The sequence below is a fragment of the Vulpes vulpes genome, chromosome 5 (assembly GCF_048418805.1).
Source record: "Vulpes vulpes isolate BD-2025 chromosome 5, VulVul3, whole genome shotgun sequence".
Classification (NCBI taxonomy): Eukaryota; Metazoa; Chordata; class Mammalia; order Carnivora; family Canidae; genus Vulpes; species Vulpes vulpes.
In genome coordinates this window covers 128,178,146-128,194,795 of record NC_132784.1, presented here as the reverse complement: position 1 = coordinate 128,194,795, position 16,650 = coordinate 128,178,146, and the positions used below count along the sequence as shown (strand labels likewise).

The 16,650-nt window shown below is 42.0% G+C and overlaps 1 protein-coding gene across 50 annotated transcripts in view; it reads left to right on the top strand.

The window, feature by feature from the left end:
• Positions 1 to 16,650, top strand: part of NRCAM (neuronal cell adhesion molecule) — a 274,938-nt gene that overhangs the window by 224,865 nt on the left and 33,423 nt on the right. For 30 of the 50 annotated variants that reach the window (XM_072759997.1, XM_072759988.1, XM_072759980.1 and 27 more), the window contains 10 exons: positions 1,994 to 2,137; positions 4,604 to 4,715; positions 6,347 to 6,513; positions 6,608 to 6,755; positions 8,728 to 8,852; positions 9,300 to 9,329; positions 10,865 to 10,966; positions 14,610 to 14,807; positions 14,907 to 14,977; positions 16,353 to 16,578. In XM_072759997.1, the coding sequence (XP_072616098.1) occupies positions 1,994 to 2,137; positions 4,604 to 4,715; positions 6,347 to 6,513; positions 6,608 to 6,755; positions 8,728 to 8,852; positions 9,300 to 9,329; positions 10,865 to 10,966; positions 14,610 to 14,807; positions 14,907 to 14,977; positions 16,353 to 16,578 (1,323 nt within the window). The remainder of the gene's footprint in view (positions 1 to 1,993; positions 2,138 to 4,603; positions 4,716 to 6,346; positions 6,514 to 6,607; positions 6,756 to 8,727; positions 8,853 to 9,299; positions 9,330 to 10,864; positions 10,967 to 14,609; positions 14,808 to 14,906; positions 14,978 to 16,352; positions 16,579 to 16,650) is intronic. The other 20 variants (XM_072760017.1, XM_072760002.1, XM_072759999.1 and 17 more) reach the window with 1 other exon arrangement.

Below are 16,650 nucleotides of genomic sequence, written 5' to 3'. Positions count from 1 at the left end.
TCCCAGAGCATTGCACTCCTCGCCTCCACCGCCTGGCATGTCTGCAGAGGTACCATCAGAATGCTGGGCGCCAAGAGTCCCCCAGAGTGGCCCAACACCGACCTGGGTTCAAAGCTACTGATAATAATTTGACAGAGAAGGAGATGCTAGAATGCTCTGTTCCATGAGCCTTGCTTGGATGGGCATCACCGAGAGTGAGTGAGTCAGAAAGGCCCCAGGGATACTAGACTTGGGGTCTGGGACAAGGAACGTGGGTGGCCCCGGGGTACACTGCAGTCTCAGGGTAACTGGCAGTTGGTCACACCTGTGCTCTGCTTCCAGGTCAGTATGGCATTTCTGTCCTCTGCTGTCATGTATTTTTAAAAATATTTTATTTATTTATTCATGAGAGACACAGAGAGAAAGGCAGAGACATAGGCAGAGGGAGATGCAGGAACCTGATGCAGGACTCTATCCCAGGACCCCGGGGTCACACCCGGAGCCATCCAGGTGCACCCCTCTTACCCACTCCCCCCACCTGCTGTCATGAATTGAAGAAATCTGTATCCTATTAAAGGAATCAGAACTTGTATTTATCTTCCAGTTGGAAGAACGTGTCTTAAAGCATTTTGTAATGTTTAGAGTCGTAAACAGCAGATAGGAGCTAAGAAGCCAACTCAAAGGATCCTATCACCGGACGAACTGACTGGAGTATCTAAGGTGATGTTATAAGGCAGCTATTACTGATTGCGATCGGAGTGTCGAGCCACCACACACAGAACTCTCAGTCGGCAGATGTAGGTGGTTTTAAGCCACTAATTCTGTAACTTGTTACTGCAGCCGCAGGAAGGGAATACAGCGCGAGTGAGGGGCAGCTCTGGATCCGTGCACCAAAACAAGGCTGAATGACTGGAGTTCGGTGTACTCGTATGAAAGTGAGCTAATACACTGCAGATGAACCAAATATTTGAGATTTGCAAGGGATCAAGGCATCTACATGCCGTGATAAATTCGCCTTCGATGTACAATCCTTTGCCTGTCATCAAAGACAAAAGTACCGCATTTGGAATGGAAGCAAAGCCTTCTTAAGTGGGTCAAGTTGCAAGAGGAGATTTGGGAGAAAGGGTGCTGTTAAGCAGTGTTGATTTTGATCGGCGTGCTGAGGCAGACACCTCAGCCCTTGGAGTGCTCTTAAAGCACCGTAGGAAAAAAAAAAAAAAAAGGCACCGTAGGGTTACAGCCTGGGGTGTAGCACTCACAGATGGGAATGTATCTCCAGGAGCACAGCGCTTCCATGCACTGGTAGGCATGACCTGGACTGTTCTCGAATAGTATGTTACTCCCCCTGTTCCATTCCATTCCACTTTGGTGAGGAACAGTCCTGGCCCTGCCTTTTTTTTTTTTTTTTAATAAATTCTTGAGAGATTTTGCTGAAAAATACATAATTTCACATGATTTGTTTCTGTCTCCACCTCAGAAATTTCTGACAGGGGAAAATAAATGTTTTCACATTCCATGATGGGCCCCATATATTTCTTTATGTTATTGATTTATCTGATTCATTCAACAAGAGGCTTGTTAAGGGCACAGGTTTGGCTGCACCAGAGGGTTTCTAGATTTTTGGCATTTGCTGTCTCCTCTCGATAGTGAACTTTCCTCCTTGTGAAGAACCAGTTTCTTTGTGAGCAAGGCAATGCTTTCCCAAATCTGTATTCCTGTTTCACCTAACCTGTGCTTTTACCCCACCACCCCGGATCTCACAAAAGAACATTCATTTTTACAGAGCAATCCACGTAGGACCGAATGAGCATCGAGCATAACGTGCTGATAAGTGATAACTGAAGTCAGAGGAGGGAAAACTATGCTTTCTGCCTGGGTTCTCGGTTTCCTTCTAACTGTCTGCACCTCAATTAGCGTGTACTTTCATTCTACTTACTACAGTGTAGACCTCACACTTTACCTCTTTTAAGCAAAGAGAAATAAATATATGTTTTGTATTTTTACACCCAAACAGTTGCTCCTGATGACCCCAGCAGAAAAATAGATGGCGATACCATCATTTTTTCAAACGTTCAAGAAAGATCAAGTGCAGTGTATCAGTGCAATGCCTCTAACGAATATGGATATTTACTGGCAAATGCATTTGTAAATGTGCTAGGTAAGCTCTCCCCTTATTAAATAAAGACGTGGCAAGTTCAATTAATGACTGCTGTTCTCAGCAAAAATACAGCGAGCATCTGCTATGTGCGACGCACAGAGGACTTGGAGCTGCAGGCATATATGAAGATGGGTGAGATACAAACCTCGCCCTAAAGGGTATGGTACTCTGGCCGTCATGTTCTTGCATAACGTAGTTTTATGGTGGCAAATTGTTCATTGTAGAAGTAATCAGAGTCAGACTCCACCCACAGATGGTTTTTTTTTTAATAAATTAATTTTTTATTGGTGTTCAACAGATGGTTAAGGGCAAGTGTCAAACCCTCAAAGGGAAAGACCATTAATCTGCTATTAGGAACTGGATGTTACTGCCATTCCATCTCTAGAAACCTCGAAGGTCAACAACAATTCCATGACTTTGATTTTTAAAAAAGAAATCATCAGTCATGATGTATGGCCTTTATCCTCGTCACAGATGTAGAGTTATTTATTCTTAATAATTTGCTTAGAAAACTGTGGTACTCTCAACATCTTCTGAAATGTTGGTGTTTTGGTCTTGGTTTTTGAATATAGTTGACACACGATGTTACACTAGTTTCAGGTGTACAAATTAGTGATCTGACAAGTGTGTACGTTATGCCGTGCTCACAAGTGAAGCTGCCAACTGTCCTAGTGCAATGGTGATACAACACAATTGCAGTATCATTGACGCATTCCTTATGCTCTGCTTTCTACTCCCAGGACTTAGCCATTCCATAACTGGAGGCCTGTCTTTCCCGCTCCCTTTCAGCCATTTTGCTCAACTCCTTATCCTCCTCACCTCTGGCAGCCATCATTATGTATAGCCCTGATCCTGCTTTTGGCTTGTTTGTTTGTTTGTTTATTTATTTACTTATTTAGATTCCACTTAAACTACTAACTCTGGGAAACGAACTAGGGGTGGTGGAAAGGGGGGAGGGCAGGGGGTGGGGGTGAATGTGTGACGGGCACTGAGGGGGGCACTTGACGGGATGAGCACTGGGTGTTATTCTGTATGTTGGTAAATTGAACACCAATAAAAAATAAATTTATTATTAAAAAAAATAGATTCCACTTAAGGGCTAGGAGTGGGATCATATGGTTTTTGTCTTTCTCGGTCTAATTTCACTTATCATAACACTATCTAGGTTCATCCATGTTGTCTGAAATGGCACAGTCTCATCCTTTTTATGGCTGTGTAATATCCCATGCACACACTCGTGCGCATCCACACACACACATCATATTTTCCTTATTCATTTGTCTATTGACGACCTCTTAGGTTGCTTCCATCTCTTGGCTATTGTAAACAATGCTGCAGCAAACACAGGAGTGTATGTATCTCTTTGAGTTAGTGTTTTTGCTTTCCTTGGGTCAATTCCCAATAGTGGAGTTATGGGATCATACAATATTTCTATTTTTAATGTTCTGAGTCACCTCCAGATGGTTTTCCACAGTGGCTGCACTAGTTTACATTCCCACCAGCATGCACAAGGGTTCCTTTTTCTCTACATCCCTGCCAACACCTATTGTTTCTTATCTTCCTGATTTTAGCCATTCCAACAGGCATGAAGTAATATCTCATTGTGGTCTTGATTTACATTTCCCTGATGACGAGTGACATTGAGCATCTTTTCATGTGTCTGTTGGCCGTCTGTATGTCTTCTTTGGAAAAATCTTTATTCAGGTCCTCTGCATGAGATGGGTGATTTATGTGAACGTTCTGTTCCTCATACTGGACCAAACCACCAGAACATCAGATTTATTAAAATTTTATGTGAGAACTGTTTTCGTGGTGCCAGAGAATTGCATTTCAACTCTTTAAGTGTAGTAGGCTCCCTCTCAAATGAAATTAAAGTCAGGAAGCCAACCAGTACTTGGTATTTTTTCCCTCATATTTGAAATAGAGGTCAGTAAATCACATGCAGAGCTGAGCACACTTACAGTGTTGCTGGATGTTTAGGAGGCGGTTTTGATTTCTTGTTCTGTGTTTCGGTCATCCACACTCTGCTCCTTTCTGCCAGTTTGTGTGCTTGCTTGCCACCCACTCCTACCCACCCACCCCTATCATAACCCCAGGGTTAGGATGGACCAATCACTTAACAAAGAGGTACTCGGCCATTATTTTCATGCCAGATACTGACCTAGTTTCTGGGAAGAAAACAATAAAAGCCCCATTCCCTGCCTGCAAGGGACTCACAGTATATTGTAGGACATATAGATAAATAAGTCACTAAAATACTGGGCCTGAGAAAGATGTGGGATATGAAGCAGAAGGAGAAAACTTGTTGAGGGCTGATGGTGTCCTACCTGCTAGAGAATGTAAGGAGAGGACATATTGGTCATGCTTTACTATGAACCTAAATGGCCTTCAAATACAGAAAAATATATGCTGAGCCTAAATGTTGATTTTATTTTAATATGTACTTTACCTTTCTAAACTTCTTAGCTGAGCCACCACGAATCCTTACATCTGCAAATACACTCTACCAAGTCATTGCAGACAGGCCAGCTTTGCTAGATTGTGCCTTCTTTGGGTCTCCTCTGCCTACCATCGAGTGGTGAGTAATGGCTCTATTCATTTTTAATATTTACATTTGCTAAAGCCTTCACATTTCTCTGTGTGTTAAGTTTTTATTTAGTCAGAGAGCCAACCGTATAGACTCCACCATACTATTAATACTAATTTCCTTCATAAATGTGTAGTAACCGCTTGCTCTGTGCTAAATACTCCTCCATGTGCAGTCTGTTCAGCAGCACCCTTTGTCCAGCACAGAGGTGTATGGACGTATATTTTTTAGAAATTTAAGGTTGCCGTATATTACAATGCTGTGGGCATCAGCTGGGACTTCACAAAGAATGGTGGCTGGGACATTCCTCGATCATAAAGTATCCTTTGGGGTCAAGGAGAGGTTCTAGAAGTTCAAAACCAGAATTTTTCCCCCCACGTTCATTGTTGGTAACTCTCCCACCTGAGCTTTCCAGCTTGGATCCAGCCAAGCTCGCTCATGTCCTTTCAATTTTTTTTTTTTTTTTTTATTTATGATAGTCACACACAGAGAGAGAAAGAGAGAGAGGCAGAGACATAGGCAGAGGGAGAAGCAGGCTCCATGCACCGGGAGCCCGACATGGGATTCGATCCCGGGCCTCCAGGATCACGCCCTGGGCCAAAGGCAGGCGCCAAACCACTGCGCCACCCAGGAATCCCCTCATGTGCTTTCACTCTTCACATTAAACCATCCCTGGTTGAATGCCACTCCTGGTAGAGGTACTGGTTATCCCCTTTGCTTGCTTTCTTTAGCGTGAGCTAGGGGGCGCAAGGCAAGGATAGGCAGCAGCTTAGAGTGAAAGAAAACTAGAACATTCTGTTACTGATGGTCAGCCAGTCAGTCAGGGACCAAGCAGACACTAAGCTGGGCTCCCCCAACCAGCTTGAGAACGAAGCCAGGTGTAGGATTAAGCACGGTCTCCCCAGGTCTCCACCTTAGCCAGAGAGAGGAGAAACACCAAGCCTGGGCAGATGGCATCCTAATCGAGGTCTCCAAGTTAACATTTAGCCTAGGTTGACTTTGAGTCGCTGGTTTTATCTGTCCCCACTTGTATCTGACAGCAAGCAGGAAGCTGTATGAACACATACTTTACATACATGCTTTATCATTCTTCTTCCCTGGATATTTTCCTATGTGTATGAATAAAAAAACTCTTTAGAATTCAAATCAAATATCTTCTCATCAAGATGGCTTTGGGACTATAGCCTGCAGATGTCCTTACAGATATGTCCCAGGAGGAAGAAAAGGTCAAAAAAGCTCCATCTTCATTTCTCCTGTTTTGTCACCTATGGGGAGATAGACTGGGTAATAACCAGTTATTGAGCTTCTAGAACCTCTGTAATAACCAGTGTGTATTAAATATGAATCTGATACAGAACGTTACTGTTCAAGTATTTCATATTGTCACCCTAATGCTTCAAGCACCATTTCTCATTAAATTTTCCAGTTTTAAACATCCTGCCTTACACTGACCCCACTGATTTACGTGCACGTAATTCCAAATGTCTTGTGCAGATTCCAAATGTCTCCATCTATACTATGATGTAGAATCATCATGTGTTGACCTCACATGTGGCATTTTTTGAAATCAGTTTCAAATTATGATTTTTTTTATTCCCACGGTGATCATTTCTGCAATGAAGGTTCAAAGGAGCCAAAGGCAGTGCTCTTCATGAAGATATTTATGTTTTACATGAAAATGGGACTTTGGAAATTCCCGTGGCCCAAAAGGACAGTACAGGAACTTACACGTGTGTTGCAAGGAATAAATTAGGTGTGGCAAAGAACGAAGTTCACTTGGAAGTCAAAGGTAAGCCAGAGGTGATGACGTTTTTTTCCAAGTATGACGTGACTTTGAACAAATTCTTCAGCTTTGGCAATGGGTAACAATAGCTGATTTTTAGATGCCACGAGGATCATTAAACAGCCTGAGTATGCAGTGGTGCAAAGAGGGAGCACGGTGTCCTTCGAATGCAAAGTGAAACACGATCACACTTTGATCCCCACCATCACGTGGCTGAAGGACAACGGTGAGCTGCCCAATGACGGAAGGTATTTGAAGACCATTTCTTGCCTTTCTCTTCCCTGCCTCTTTGAGCTGCTGTGAACTAAAGGTTTACTGTGGAGTGACTTAGCGGAGATGTTTTCAAAGTTTCTGAGATCCGCTCTCTCCAAAAAAAAAAAAGTGCATTTTCTCCCTGCTGCAAAATGTGCAGACCTAAAAAAAGGTATTGAGTTGTTGAAATCAGACCCTGAGAATGTCTGTCTATCTTTGTGTGTTGGTCTCCTGTGTAATTCAGGATGGGAGAAACCTTTCAGGGCTCGGATGCCTTCCATTGTTCGCTACCTTGTACAGTGAAGTCTCGACAGATGTTTTCGTTACCATTCTGCAAATGAGCAGAAATGCGATCACTTTAATCAGTAGAGTGTGCTTAAATCCTTGTCGGTATTTTAAAGGACACCAGCTTTTATTTGGATGGGGTATTTTCTTTTGATTTCTCTTAAAGCCAGTAGAAAGAGAAGGGAGAAGAAAAAACAGGTAAAGTATTTAAAAGAGCCTAAACGTGTTGTGGTCCTTGAGCTTGGAATGAAAGAAAAGTCATACCGATTTTCCATGTGAAGCCTCAATTTGAAGGAATTGATATGGAGCTGACCCACATGAATCTTAGCTGTCACGGAGGCCCCTGGTGGAAGAAATGCCGTGTGCTGGTGGAAATGCTCTGTGTGGCTTGCTTCCAAGTGTGCCTAAGCAGCGCCTGTTGCTGGACGGCTCCTTAAAAAAAAAAAAAAAAGTGGCTTTCTCTTCTATACCCTGGGTTTCCATCTAATTCTATAACTCCAGCTGGCCAGGTTTTTTTTTTATAAAAGATTTTATTTATTTATTTGAGAGAGAGAGAGTGAGTGAGAGAGCACAAGCAGGGGGAGGGGTAGCGGGAGAGGGAGAAGCAGGCTCTGGGCTGAGCAGGGAGCCCGATGTGGGGCTCCATCCCGGGACCCCGGGATGATGAGCTGAAAGCAGATGTTTAACCGACTGAGCCACGCAGGTGCCGCCCAGCTGGCTGGTTTTATTTGTGGAATCTGAGTTGGTAAAAATGAGAGAAGGAAGTAGGAAGAAATGCCCGTTGAGTTAAGGTGGCTAAAGCTTGAGCTTGGAAATTCCCTGAAAAGACAGTGAATGATTTATGCATCCTTGTTAAAATCATGCATGAATCCAATTTACATGGATTTTTGACCTACTGAGTAATTTCTCATGCCAGCCAGTAACCTCTAGAGAACTCTTGGTGGTGCTTGTTGATCGAAGTCATCTTGTCTCCTCTGATAAAGTCAATACTATTCTTTGCACTTACTTACCCCTTGAGAGTTTATGCATGAGGGAAAAGTGGCACAAGATTTTCACAGTCAATAATAAATTTTTTAGGGGCACCTGGTGGCTCAGTGGTTGAGCGTCTACCTTCGGCTCAGGGTTTGATCGCGGGGTCCTGGGATAAAGTCCCACATCGGGCTCCCTGCAGGGAGCCTGCTTCTCCCACTGCCTATGTCTCAAATAAATAAATAAATAAATAAATAAATAAATAAATATTTTAAAAAATAATAATAATAAATAAAATATACACTAGGTTAGAAATGGAGCCGGCTGAGTGGCGTCCAAATGTTTCTTAGCAGAGAAGCCACAGGAGAGCCTGCTAGTAAGGGTGACACAGCTACCCCCACCTCTCCTCTGCGTGCCCCTGGTCTTCAGGGAAGCCCCGAAAACTCCAGAGGCATGCTCGAAAGCCACTGGGCCAGGTGACTTGACATCCATCCCTTCTTACCCAAGGTTCTGATCCATTCTAATAATTTTTCAGCTTTAATCATGATCAAAGTGATACATATTTTTTGGATTTTTGCTCTAAAGAGCTGCAAATGTTTGCCATCTCCCTCTTGTTTTCAAATTCACAGAGTTTCTTTCATGCCAACAAAGCAGCCATCCATCATGTGTGGCTGGATGTCCATTTCACCTGCTCTGAACCTGTTTTCTTCACAGATTCACTGTTGACAAGGACCATTTGGTGGTGGCTGATGTAAGGGACAACGACGGTGGCACCTACACATGTGTGGCCAACACAACTCTGGACAATGTTTCGGCCAGTGCTGTGCTGAGCGTCGTTGGTAAGATCTAGAACTCACACTGCACAGTGTTGCTAGGCCACCCTTGCTAGGTCGAAAGGAAAAGTGTCCGTAGTATATGTCTGCTTGTTAGAGCTTTACAATTTTGTAGGTGAGTTAAATACCTACATTTGTCTTCTTTGAAAGATGCCTTTGAGGCAGTAATTTCAGTATAAATATACTATGGTAGCAGCACTGGAATACAATGATGCTTGTGCATGTTAGTGATTATTTATAAGGAAATCAGGAGGAATCACATACTTTTATTTAAAATTGAAGGATCTCCCCCTCTACCCACCTGCTAAATTGTTACTGCATGTTTCTCAGTGCCATCTCCCACAGCTAAGCTTAGTTTTAGAATCTTAATCACAGTCAATGTCTTCTTGTGCTATCTTAGATCTTTCCATTACTAATTTTGATTAAAATCCTTTGTATTAATGTCCTTTCTAGCTCCTACTCCAACTCCAGCTCCTATTTACGGTAAACTAATGAGTCTTCTTTCTCTGTGTTCTGTTGAACGAGTTCACATTTGCAAAAATAATAATAATTGTTCTCTCTTTTTTTGCTCTCTTTTTTCTACCATATCATTGTGATTTTTAAGGACGAGAGCTCTATCCAATGTTCTGTTCTGTTGCCCATTTACTACTACATGTCATTTCTTCATTATAGCTCTGGAATGTTCCACTGGGTGTGTTACCACTGTGCCTAAATGTTTCATGTATTATTATAAAGTCATTTAATTTAATAAAGGTCCCTCTTTGGTATAATTTCCCCGTAAAATAGCCTAGTGCTTTATCAAACGCTGTCCCCCACAGTTTGTAGAACAAAAAAGGATGATCTCAAATATCATCCCACAAATTAGGTTTTTATTTCAGTCTATTAAATGTCGTTCTGGAAGCATACACGTTTGGAGATTCCATTTTCAAGAAATTCATGTGGGAAACAATAGATGTTTAAAACATTTGACCTTGGTCGTAGAGAAAAAAAACTCATCATGTTAGAAAACATAAGTCACTAAAGAAGGATCAAAAGGAGGCGTTTCCAGGTTGAGTGATTTTTCTAGGTCTGGGAAATAAATCAGAAATTATTTCCAGAATTCTCATGTTTATATGAGCCTATAAGCATGAAAATAATTTTATGGCATAAACTCACCTGGATTTTACATAGTATCATTAGTTATGCCATAGAACAACTGCCCTTCGTAGACATTTACTATTTCTTTACTGATAGGAGAGAAGTGCCCCTATTTTTATATGGCCCCTGGTTCCCCCAGAGCCACAATCACTCCCAAGAGCAAGGTCAGAAAAAAGCCCAGAGGGAAACGTTAACTCTCTGGATCTCAGACGTACCATTAGAAGAGGCAGACATCCTTCTGGGACACTTTCGTCCAAACAGGTGTCTGTATCCTAGTGTCCTCCAAGGGTAAACACACCGTGTCCCTATGTGTCCCCCTGACTATGATACTGGGCATCTGCATGAGGTATGCATGCTGAGGGCCTTCTTATATAGCATCAATCCTATAATTCCCCTAAAAATGGAAATATCCTCTAGGAGCTCCAAAATCTATAATTTCACACATTTCAGAAAGAACATTGATGTCTTCGTAAGCAGCACATTATATTTGCCTGTATTGATCATTTAGCATTTGCCATTCTCTGTTTCCCATTCATTAAAAATTAAGCTTCAATATTATTTTTTCTGTCTGTGCTCCTTCCTGTCTATGAGAAGACACATTGAGAGTGCTGGTGAACCACGTGTGCCCATCTCACTGGTTTTGGTCACAGACGATTTGGTTTCATTTGAAAAGGAACAAGCAGAACTCATTGATGGGCTGTCATGGGTGTGCTTGTGTGTTCCCAGCAACCTCAGTGGCTCCCATTTCATTTCAGATGCATGCTCATTGACCATTAAGTGTGCTGTGTCTTTAAGATGCACCCCCTGTGAAAAGTATCACGAGTGAAGGAGAACCCCAGAAGAATGGATGGTTAACGGTGGTGTATGTGTTTGGCCTACAGATGTCCCAAATCCTCCGTTTGATTTAGAATTGACGGATCAACTCGACAAAAGTGTTCAGTTGTCGTGGACTCCGGGCGATGACAACAACAGCCCTATTACAAGTATGTGTTAGCCTTGTCTTTGTCACTGATAAATTTCACGACCATTTCCGGAGCACTTTATCACGTGCAGCTGAAATGCCTACAGAGATATTTGCTGGCATTCTCTGCTTCATTACTAATAGAGCAAAACCATTGACCTATATGCAGCTCTCCTCTCTTCAGAGCCTGAGGTATTCCTGGTGACAGCCTCTGGGATGGGGTGCCACTTAGTTGAAGAGCTTAATGAAATTAGACTCTAGGGGTGCTTAGAAGTTTTAAAACTGAAAAGGTACTTGAGAGAGTATCACAAACCTGGAATATATTATGACCTTCAGGCATATGCTGCAGGAAAGTTAAATTCCTTTCTGATGCATACCTTGGATTACTCTGAAGGGACATGCATGCTGATTTATTGCACCCACTGGTAAAGCAGAGTATTTCCAATGAAATTCAACAGAAGCCTCCTCTCCATCTTGTGATATTAGTGGTGTTCCTTTCTCAACTGAGTTTTCAGTCCTTGATCAGAACCCTCATTCATTTGTGCTGAGTCTTCCAGTTAATTCAACACAATAGCCAGATTTGGCTGGTTTGGATGCATGGAGACTCTTTGTACCTATATTAAAAGGATACCATTAGATTCCAGAGCATTTCTACTCTTTCATTTATTCAGTCATTCATTCATTTATTGAGTGCCTATTACGTACCAGACATTTTTCTGAAATAAAACAGTCAAAAATCTCTGCTCCTATGGAGCTTATATTTTAGCTGAGGAAACAAATAAAATAAAATGAATAATAATATATTATGCTGTTGTATATAATATCATGTATATGTGTATAATATGTAAAATGCAATACACTGTATTTGTGCATATATGTATAGAACACACACACACACACACACACACACACAGAACTCAGATCTCCCTCAGAAGAGAACCCACCAAAAGGAGTGTTGATGGCAGGCTCCTTCAGCTACACTTCCCCCAGGGATCTGCTGCAGTGCGCCCATGAGGCCACGCTCTCCCTGTAGCAACTAAAGGGTGGAATGTGAACTGGGCAGGTCTTGTAGGCCATAGTAAGGGTTGGAAGTCATTGGAGGGATTTAGGTAGAGGAGTGACTAAAAGATCGTTCTGGCTATTCTATTGAAAATGGTCTAGTGGTACAGTCGGTTGAACATTGGACTCTTGGTTTCAGCTCAGACCATGATCTCAGGGTCATGAGATCAAGCCCCATGTTGGGCTCCACACTCAGTGCAGAGTCTGCTTGAGATTCTCTCTCCATTTCCCTCTGTCCCTCCCACTCATGTGCTAGCTCTCTCTCTCTCTCTCTCTCAAATATATAAGTAAATCTTTTTTTAAAAAAAAGTGAAAATGGTCTATAGAAGAACAAGAGGGGAAGCAGGGAGACCAGGTAGGACCACAGCTGTCTATGAAATACACCCAGAGAACCTCAGCAAACTTACAAGGATGCCTTGAGATATGCTTTAAGTTTTTGATTTTTAAATTTTGATGTTAAAAAATGCAGTCACATCTGTCTGACACCACATGAAATATGAGCTTCAGGTGGTTTATAGTTCCCATGTGATATTTCAGTACCATATTGTGATGATGCCCTGTCCCCAAAGCCTTTGCTGTGGCAAAAAGCAAGTACCCCATGAAAATGAGTGAGTAACAGGGAATGAGGAAGGTGATATCTAATCTCTTCACAAGGCTTGAAGAGCTATGCAATGCCGAGTAGGTTTTAAGTCATGAAGATGTGAATATTTATTGAGTTGTATGGACCTAACTACTTACATGGAAATGTTAGATATTTCTTTTGGCTGAAGGAAACCATGAAGAAAATTACTGAGACACTACATGTACCACGAGCTGAGGAAATCTGGAGTATTCGTGCATTGGGGAGGTCATGCAGTGATTCACACGAGAGAGAATGGTGGCTTGGAATAGAGCTGAGAGGGACAGAGGTGTGGAGAGTGGTCAGATTTTGCATGTTTTCAAGGTACAGCCAACAAAACATTGGAGAGTATGAAAGAAGTTGGGGATACAAGATGAGTTTCAAGGTTTTGAGCTGGGGAGGAAGATCGGGATCACTCTTGGCCATAACTGGTCTGCCGTGCTGTGCTAGAAAAGCAGGGGGAGGTGTCGAGTCAGTGAAGTTCGAGTTCAAGTGTGCAGTTCAAGGGAGAGGCAGGGGCTGCCGATATAAATGTGCAAGTCACCAGTTTATGAGACTGGAGGTCACCAGTCCGTGAAAGCAAACTTGAGGAGGGCGCATGGGTGGCTCAGTCAGTTAAGTGTCTGTTTTTGGCTTGGGTCGTGATTTCAGGGTCCTGGGATCAAGCCCTGTGTCAGGCTCCCTCCCTGTTCAGTGGGGAGCCTGCTTCACCCTCTCTCTCTGTGCATTCTCTCTCTCTCAATCTCTCTCACTCTAGCTCTCTCTCAAGTAAATTAATAAAATCTTTTTAAAAATAAGGCAGACTCGAGCTACTTAGCTTCAGAGCTCTGCAACACAGAGCATTTCTACTTCATCTTTGTATCTGTGACTCATATGATGGTACATGGCACATTAGTAGGCAATTCATATATAGCTAAATACCCATTTTTTTTCAGCAGGGTAAAACATGTACATGCCACAAAGTTTTAGTAGACGCAGAAGAGTATGCACTGAAAAGCAGGTCTTCCTCCCACCTCTAATTCCCACTTCCCCCATGACAACCAGTGTTATTAGTGTGTATACTCTGGGAGGTAGTCTGTGTATATTCAAGCATTGACGTGCGTGTGTATGTTACAGTACATCTTTGTGCTCTTACCCAAGTGTTCCACACTGTTCTATACCCTACTTGATTGTACTTAACAATGTATTTCAGAAATCATTCCATTTCAGTGGCATATGGAGAAGCCCTCCTCAGCTTTTACAGCTGCAGAATATTCTACCATGTGGCCATACCATAATTTAGCTGATCAGTGTCCTGGTGATGAACGGTTAGGTTGTTTGCAGTTAGCTTGGTTCAGCTGCAAACAATGCTGTAATGTGGACTTTTTTCATGTGCCCTTGAGCATATGCATGAGCACATTTATTCAAAATAAAATTGTTTGTTTAAACAAACAAAAAACAATGTCTTTATTAAAATCCCATTTTATCAACTTTATGGAAAAATATATATTATATATCCTTATTTAAGAGACATTATTGTGTATCCATCAAAGGGTATCTGAGCTGAATATTGTGAGATGTTCTAAATTGTCCTCTATAGAAGTTGTGCCGATTTATACTTCCCCGAAAGTAGGAGAATGCTTGTTTCCCTGAGTAAAAGTCAACAAAGTACGTTACACTTTTTGATTGCTGTCCATCTGTTGGGTGGAGAGTGGTATCTCACATTTATTTTAATTTTTCCTAAGGCTAGAGACCCCTTCTACACAGTTTTAAGTAACTAAACTCAGCATGCTAGAGAAAGAATACCAAATATTATTGGGCATGCTTAAGTATTGAGGATAATGATAGAAGTCTTAAATCAAGATATTCCTATGGAATTTTTCTTGAAAGTGAAATAATTCATGTTGGGCTACTCTTGTTAGAGTGTGCTGTTCATTATCCCAGCAGCCTACCCTCAGGTGGCTGACGTCACTGTCTTGGGTTCTGTGTGTGTGTATGTCACGGCCAGAATTCATCATCGAATATGAAGATGCAATGCACGAAGCAGGGCTATGGCACCACCAAACCGAGGTTTCTGGAATGCAGACCACAGCCCAGCTGAAGCTGTCGCCTTATGTGAACTACTCCTTCAGAGTGATGGCCGTCAACAATCTTGGGAGGAGCTTGCCCAGCGAGGCTTCTGAACAGTATTTGACTAAAGCTGCAGGTAAAACGGGGCTTCTGTGACAGGAAATAAAACAGAAAGGTTTTCCACTGGTTAAAAAAAAGACCAAAGCTTACACACATGTGGCTGCTTAACTTCCAGAACCTGATACCAATCCCACGGCTGTGGAAGGACTAGGATCAGAGCCTGATAATTTGGTGATTACCTGGAAGGTGAGCTCAGCATGAAGCCTTCAACTTTCCTCAGTGTATCTCAGAGGGAAAAAAAAGAAAAAAGATGTTTTAAAAATATGTTGGTGTTGGGGGTGCCTGAGTGGCTCGGTCAGTGAAGTGTCTGACTCTTGATTTCGGCTCAGGTCGTGGTTTCCAGATTGTGAATTCGAGCCCCGCCTCGAGGGCTGCTTGAGATTCTCTCTCTCCCTCTCCCTGAGCTACCCCTTCCCTGCGCTTGGACACACTCTCTCCGCACACTCTCTTTTTAAACAAACAAGAAACAATGTCTTTATTAAAATCCCATTTTATCCACTTTGTGGAAAAATATATATTATATATCCTTATTTAAGAGACATTATTATGTAGCAGTTAAAAGCTTGATTTTTGGAGCCAGAATGAATGGGTGCAGATCCCAGTTTTGCCACTTACTGTGTGACTTTAAACCAGTTGCTTAACATCACCATTATGTATCTGTATGATGGGAACTAGTAATAGAACTAACCTCACACAATGAAAGGAGTTAATAAATCTAAGGCCCCTAGGACAGTGCCTAACACATCCATGTGCTCAATGAATGCTAGCTGGTATTATCATCATCTTAGAGAACCATCTAGAAGATATGCACCAAGTTGTTCCAAGTAGTCAACTTCTTATGTTTCTGGTTTTCTAACTCTGTCTCTCTGTCTCTCTCTCTCTCTCTCTCTCTTTTTTCTGGTTTATCTGTATTTTCTGTACTTGGAAAATTACCGTATATTCATTTGTGTGATTTTAAAACTTATTTTAATAGATCTGTGCATGCACACTTATATGCATACCTACTTATACATACTTATATACTTACAGACGTGTAAAGCAGGATAGACTGACAAGCCAACTTTCTTTTTTTTTTAAGATTTTATTTTTAAGTAATCTCTATACCCACCATAGGGCTCGAACCCACAACCCTGAGATCAAGAGTTACATGCTCCCTTGCTTGTCTGCCAGGCATCCTGACAAGCCAACTGTCTTTTTTAATAAGGAAATAAGCTGTTTATAAGTTTCTGGCTCTAAGTAAACTAGACAATGATGTAACTGAAATGCTTTAAGTCGCCCACCCTTGACCATGGATGCAGAGCTGGAGAGCCTTATGTGGTAATTACTACTTCAAGATAGAAATTAGTAACCTTTGAAATGTTGATCCCAAACAAACTTTGAATATCATCACAAATGAAAAAAAAAAAAAGATAAAACGTCCCTGAAGGACATTGTTAATAGTTCACATTTTAGTATTTCAGTACTCACTTTCTGTAAGTCTGGGAATTGAATTTGGTGTTCCGGGAAAAGGGTGCTCAGCCTATATGCTTTAGAAGCTCTGATTATTTGGCTTTTCTTACAGCCCTTGAATGGTTTTGAATCTAATGGGCCAGGCCTTCAGTACAAAGTGAGCTGGCGCCAGAAAGATGGTGATGACGAATGGACGTCTGTGGTGGTGGCGAATGTATCCAAATATATTGTCTCGGGCACACCCACCTTTGTCCCATACCTGATAAAAGTGCAGGCCCTGAATGACGTGGGGTTTGCTCCAGAGCCAGCCGTGGTCATGGGTCATTCTGGAGAAGACCGTAAGTGTTTGATGCTGTCTCATTGATACTTTTGTTTATACCAGCAAAAACGACTTACCAAGCCAAGGCCAT